Source organism: Cinclus cinclus, unplaced genomic scaffold (assembly GCF_963662255.1).
Source record: "Cinclus cinclus unplaced genomic scaffold, bCinCin1.1 SCAFFOLD_50, whole genome shotgun sequence".
NCBI lineage: Eukaryota > Metazoa > Chordata > Aves > Passeriformes > Cinclidae > Cinclus > Cinclus cinclus.
The window spans coordinates 608,429-615,280 of NW_026912175.1; the positions used below are offsets into that span (position 1 = coordinate 608,429).

General features: G+C 53.5%; 1 protein-coding gene across 1 annotated transcript; it reads right to left on the reverse strand.

Moving 5' to 3' along the window:
* Positions 1-903: 903 nt before the first annotated feature.
* On the reverse strand, positions 904-1,542 carry LOC134057550 (zinc finger protein 397-like). Its single transcript, XM_062514508.1, has one exon. The coding sequence runs from the start codon at positions 1,540-1,542 to the stop codon at positions 904-906; it is 639 nt and encodes a 212-aa protein (XP_062370492.1).
* Positions 1,543-6,852: the final 5,310 nt, after the last annotated feature.

Sequence of the window (6,852 nt, forward strand, 5' to 3'; positions counted from 1 at the left end):
GGCCAGGGCGTTGCCAGGCTGGTGATCATCTGTGCTGGGGGCTGGCCAGGCTGGGGGTCTGCAGGACCAAGGGTTGTCCAGACCAATGTCCAGCTGGGATCTACCCAGAGCATTGTCCATCCAGAGTGGGATCCATGGCTCTGGTGTCCATCTGAACCAGTGTCCAGCTGGTATCCATGGCTCTGGTGTCCATCAGGACCAGTGTCTAACCTCTCCTGCCCCCATCCATCCCAGACTCCCTGGCCAGGGATACTCCTCACTGCAGAGTGGACAAGACCCACGGTCAGTCCCAAGATGACCCCAAACTCCCTCCCACCAGGAAGTGCATTGAGCAGCGCTTTGCCATGGCCAAGATGAAGGTGCTGGTGGCACTGTGGTGGCACAAGTGGTGGCATTGATGCCATCCCAGTTCATGTCCCCATCCACGTCCCCCCATATCCATATTCCCCATGTTCCTACTCATGTCCATGTACCCTCATGTCCATGTCCCCTTACCCAGGGCTGTGTCCTTACATGTCCTCACACATCCCCACCCATGTCTTTGTCCTGCCACGTCTCCATCCATGGCCATGTACCCATCCATGTCCACGTCTCCCATTTCCCCACCCATGTCATTGTCCACCACGTGTCCTGATTCATGCCTTAGTACAATGACTTTACCCCGATTTTGGGTGTTTTTAACGACAAAGAGAAATGAAAGAAAATCTAGGCCACGAGGAGCCAGGAGGATGTGGAGCCCCCAGCCGGGTGCCTTCTCAACATAGATGAGTGGCAACACAGATCACCGGAGCTCTGCCCACTGGGGGTCACTGGGGATCATCCAGCACAGATCCTGCCATGGGGGATGGAGCTGGAGCAGCACATGAAGCTTTTCCCACACTCGGGGCACTCACAGAGCTTCTCTTAGCTGAAACTCTGTTGGTGTATGATCAAGTTAGAGTGCTGTGAGAATCTCCTCCCACACTCCCCACACCCGTAGGGCGTCTCCCCGGTGTGGATGCGCCGGTGCCTGACGAGGGTGCAGTTTTGCTTGACGCCCCTCCCACAGTCAGGGCAGCAGAAGGGCCTCTCATCCATGTGAATGCGATAGTGCTTGAGCAGATCAGAACTGCTCTGAAATCTCTTCCAGCACTTATCACACTCAAAGGGCCTCTCCCCTGTGTGGCTCCTTTGGTGGACAGTCAATTCTGAACTTATCCTGAAGCTCTTTCCGCATTCCCCACGTTCATAGGGCCGCTCCCCCGTGTGGATTCTCCAGTGGCAGATGAGGTTGGATTTCTGACTGAAGCTCTTCCCAACTTTTGAGCACTTGTGGGGCTTCTTCCCATCGTGAAGCTGCTCATGGACCACCAGCTCCAAGCTCTGGCCGCGTCTTTCCTCCTGGGATCCCCCTGATCTGCACTTGCAGCCCCTCCTCATGCGGGATCTCCAGGGCTTTTCCTCCCCGTTGGATTGCTGCACCGTGGAGCTGCTCAAAACGGCCTCTTCCACGAGGTTCTGCTGCGGGGATTTGTCCTTCCTGGTCTCCTTCCCCTGCTCCATCGGGCCAAGGTTGGGGAATGGGAAATCCTGGTTTGTGGGAAAACAAGGTCTGAGCACGCTGGGTTTGATGGTCCCTCTGCCCGAGGGCAGCTGGAGAAGCCAGGGCCCCTTGCAGCCTCGGGGAGCCCAGAGCCCGCTCAGCACCAACCTCCCGCACCCCTCCAGGCTGCCGGGGGTCCCCCGGCTCCGGGTCCAGCAAGATCCCTGCCCTGCAAAAAACCCCTCCCGGAGACCCTTCCGCCGACTGATTTGGGACGAGCTTCCCCTCCCAGCTCACCTGCGGAGTCCGAGGGGGGGTGATGCTGCCGCAGCCGAGGGAGTTGCTGCCTGAGGGGAAAACTGCGTGTTTCTGCGGCTGCTACTCTCCCTCCCGTTCTGCCCTGGGGAATTCCAAAGCAGCTGCGCCCGCGGGGCACTGGGAGCGATACTAGGAGCACTGGAAGCGATACTGAGAGCCCCAGAAAGGAATTGGCAGCGCTATCCCTGCCAGGACCGCTCTTACTGGGAGCACTGGCTGCAGCCGGCGGTGGGCGGGGCCACATACAAGGGCACGGTTATGCAAATCCAGAGCGATCGCGCGCTGTAATTGGTGGGAGGGAGGACCGCGGGGTTTCCCCAGTCACGTGAGGATCGACGTGGGGGGGGGGCTGGGGATGGCGGCGGCGTCGGGTGAGAGGGGACGGGAACCGGGAATGGGGACGGGGAATGGGAACCGGGTTCGGGAACGGGAAGTGTGACTGGGAATGGGGACTTGGAATGGGACGGGGAATGGGACCGGGAATACGGGACAGGAACCGGGAATGAGAGCGGGGATGGGAATATGGGAGCAGGTCAGGGAATGTGGGAGCAGCAAGCAGAGAGAGAATATGGGATGGGGATTAGTGTTCAGAAGTGTTCCAGTGAAACACCCCGGGGCTGTGAGCTCTGCAGCTGGGCCTGCCCTGGGCTGCTGCGGCCCAGGGCCCCAAGGCTGGAGCTGCAGCCTTGCTCCTGTGTCAAGAACAGGAGCCTCGTGCAGGCCCATGGCCCTTGCATGGCCCCACTATGAGGGAGGGCTCTGAGGCACAGGGGTGCTGGCAGGATGGGCTGCTGTGGCCAGCTGGGGGCCTCTGAGCAATGCCCAAAGCCTTGTACTCTCTGCAGCTGGCCAAGGAGAGCAGCAGGGCTGAAGGGTTCATGTGGCACGGCAGCCCCAGCTGTGAAACCCTCGGCCCCCATGGGAGAGGCGGCCCTCAGGAATGGGACTGGGAATACAGGACAGCACTGGGAATGGAACTGGGAATGGGACCAGGAATGGAGACCAAGATCTGGAATGAGACCGGGAATGGGGGTGGGGACTGAGAAAGGGCACCGGGGAACAGGGACTGGAAATAAGGACAGCGACTGGCAATACAGGAATGGGACCGGGAATACAGGGCTGGGACTGGGATTGGAGACAGTGACTGGGAATGGACCCCAAATACGGGACACAAGCGGGAATGGGACCAGGGATGCAAACATGGGTATGGGACAGGGAATATGGAAAGAGCAACCAGAGAGAGAATATGGGATGTGGATTAGGAAGATTGGGAACCTGAGTACGGGAGCAGAACTAGGAATGTGAACTTTGGAACAAGACAGGGACTATAGAAATGGAAGTATGGAACTGGAGCAGAACTGGGAATATGTCAGTGGGAACAGGACAAGGAATATGGGCCTGGGAATTTGGGAAAGGCAACCAGACAGAGAATTCAGGACACTGACAGGGAATGAGACCTCGAATGGGATCCAAACTGGCATGGGAGCAGGAGTGGGGTGACTTGGGAATGGGCTGGGGGCAAGGGAGCTGGCAGCAGGGACAGGGGGATCCTGGACAAGGCACACCAGGGACCGGGATGGGGGGACATGGGGACAGTTCCAGGGCAGGGGGTCCTTGGTCAGCTGCCCCAGAAACTCTGCCAGGGTGTCCCAGTGCCGACAGAGCTGCTGGGCCTGCAGTGCCCAAAGCCCTGAGCAACCCCCAAGTCCCTCTGAGGAACCCTGAAGTCCCACGAACCCAGCATCCCCCACATCCCCTGGAAGATCCCCCCATGTCCCCTTCCACATCTTAGTTCAACATCTTTATTTCTGCCCCAGTTTTGGGTGTTTGGAAAGGACAAAGAGAAATGCAAAGAAAATACAGGTAACGGGGAGCCAGGAGGATGTGGATCCCCCAGCCAGGTGTCTCCCCAACACGGATCAGTGGCACCACAGATCACCAGGACTCTGCCCACCCAGGGTCACTGGAGATCATCCAATGCAGACCCTGCCATGGGGGATGGAGCTGGAGGAACACAGTCTTGGTTTAAAGACAGGTGTCTGCTGAGGAAGACAGGAGCCTCTCTTGAAATGGAAAATGTAAACTCTCTCTCTCTGTTATAACTTTGAGATTAAGGAGCTCTCAGGCAAAGATATGGGAATAGGAATATCAGATTTTTACTGGGAAAATTAAAAGTATAGTAATATTAAAAAGAAAACACTGATAGAGTTAGAATGCAACCTGACACCCTATTGGTCACAGTGTTGGTAGCAGTCTGATTACATGCAGGCTATAGTTTTACTGGAGTGACAGATGTGGTTTTGTTGAAGCAATGATTTTGGAGAAGGGTGTGTTCTTTTTGATTTTTTTTTTTTTTAAGATTTACTGGTGATGAAGCTGGGCCTGGTCTTTCTGGTCTTTCTCTAGGAATTTAGTGGGAAAAGGTTGCTGTGATATTTCAAATTTTAGATTTTATTTAGGTAGGAAATGCTTGGCTCTTCCCCTTGGGTGGGGCATTTCAAATGGGATGATGTAATTTGATTAATCATGCAGCGAGACTTAATGGCTTATTAACAGAAAATACCTTTGTTATAAATGAGAAAGAAAGTCTCCATATTTAGCAAAATTTAAGTTGCTTTATTTGATATAGACGGAGCAAGCAGCGCTGGGGAACGTGAGGGGTCAGCGCCCACTCCACGCTCTGTCAAACCTTGGTTTGCAGCTCCTTTTTATAGGATGTTTTTCCTCGTAGTAATCAATAACTGTTATTTTTTTTGTTGTCATAATTCTGCCAGGTAAGCGGTGGTGGTCAAAAAAACATCCATGGGACCGCTTGTGAAATCTCTGGACAATTTGTCAAGTAACCATCTGGTTTTGGTAGATAAAGAACAGCAGAAGTGGGAAGTCTGGTCTTAGCAGATAGGTTGCAATTGATTACACAAAGGCAGGAAATCTGATTTTGCAAAATCTTTCAGGCTGTGGGAAATCCTCATTTTGCAAACTGGTATTGAATACAATTTACTAAAAAACACAATATTCATAACAGGGGTATTTAAAGAGAATGATTTAATCATATATATTTTTCTCTATTTTTCTCTATCTAATGTCCATGCTTCATTTCAGACCTAAGTATTCTGGTTTATACAAACCCCACTACTTTTATGATTGACACGAATCTTTTATCAATTATCACACCTTCCTGGACAAAGGATGGGTCCTGAAAGGGGTAAACAAAACTACCCCACCTGGCTTTAACAGCTGGCCTATTAACAGAAGATATTTCCCCCTGCCCCCTGGAGTTATGATGGATGGGTCATGGAAGAGAGAAGGAACACTGCTCCACCTGCTTTTAACAGATGGTGATAGAATATATACTTGTGGTTAACATCTTACATTGCAACCTTAGACTGGCACAAAGCTCTTCTTGCACTCCGGGCACTTGCAGGGCTTCCCTCAGTGGTGCATCTTGGTATCTGGTGAAATGAGAGCTCTGTGAGAAGCTCTTCCCACACTTGGGGCACTCATGGGGCCTGAGACATCACAAGGGGCAGGGCTGTGATGTGCTCTGGTACCTGTGACTGAAGGCTGGTAGGGGGTCTTTTGAGATTCAATGCTTCAGACCCAGGAAGCTGCCAGCCTTCCCAGAGAGAGAGAGTCCTGCAAGGAACTGCCTTCTAGGGGATCTTCTGTCTGTTCTCCTGGCCACTGGATAAGCCTCAGGAAGGGGTAGCTGTGGCCACAAGTCATCAGCTCTGGTCAGTGATTTAATCTCAGCGATTCCAGCTCTGCTTGCAAGGCTTTCCCAGGCTGCCTCAGGGACAGAGAGACGGGAAGCGTCTTATGGCAAATTCCACAAAGATTCCTTTATTATTCAGCAGCTCTGTGAAGGGAGCCAGGAACGACTGCTCCCTAGAGAACTGAGGGAAATAACTGAGGTTTTTATGGGAGAGAGCAAGGGGGAAAGACCAATTGGTTACAAAGGATTAACATGGATACTAGGGCATGGTGGGATAAGAGAAGCTATTCAGTAGCTCACCATGACAAGAAAAGGTGTGCTAACCTAATGAGCATCCTTCTAGGAGGGTTGAGATAAGCTAATCACAGCCCACTCAAGGGAAATTCCTCTAAGGCAAAGCCATGGGCCTCCACATTTGACATCACAAGGAGCAGGGCTGTGATGTGCTCTGGAGCCTGTGACATCACAAGGGGCAGGACTGTGATGTGCTCTGGTGCCTGTGACATCACAAGGAGCAGGGCTGGCTGTGATTTGTTTGGTGCCTGTGAAATCCCAAGGGCAGTGTCACAGTGGGGGCAGCTCTCAATGTCCCCACAGGTCACTCTGTCCAGTGCAGCCGTGCCAGCGGTCACTGCGCACTCGGGGGAGGCTGGGCTGGACGGGGATCCGGGCAGAGACGCCGCCCCCGGGACTGGAGTCTCCCCCTGCCTCTGGGCCCAGCCCCTGGTGGGAGCGCCTTGGGCACAGCACGGGGCTGCTGCTGGGCCAGGGGGAGAGCCCCTGCCAGCTGCCTGGGCCCTTCTGATGCCTGTGCCACATCCCTGTGGCTCCTGTCCCTGCTGCTCCCTGCCACCTTCACTCCCTCCATCAAAGCACCACTCAACCTCTTCACAGTGACCTGTGAAAAGAAAGAGAGAAAGAAAGAATGAGAGAAAGGAAGTGTTGTCAGATGACCCTGGCTGGATGGCCGACACCCACCAAAGCTGCTCTCTCACTCCTCTCCAGATACGGACAGGAGACAGAAAACAGAATGAAGGCTTACTGGGTTGAGATAAGGACTGGGACATATCACTTAGCAAATGTCACAATGGGTGAAACAGGTCTGAAATTGGTGATATTAATTGAATTAACTGCTCTCCAAATCAGACCAGGAGAGTGAGAAGTAAGATAACTGTATCTTCTGCCCATCCCTCCCTCTTTCCCAGCTCTGCCTCCTCCCCCAGTGGGTGCAGGGAGATGGGGAATGGGGGTTCTGGTCAGTTCATCACATGTTGTTTCTCCTGCTGCTGCTCAGGGA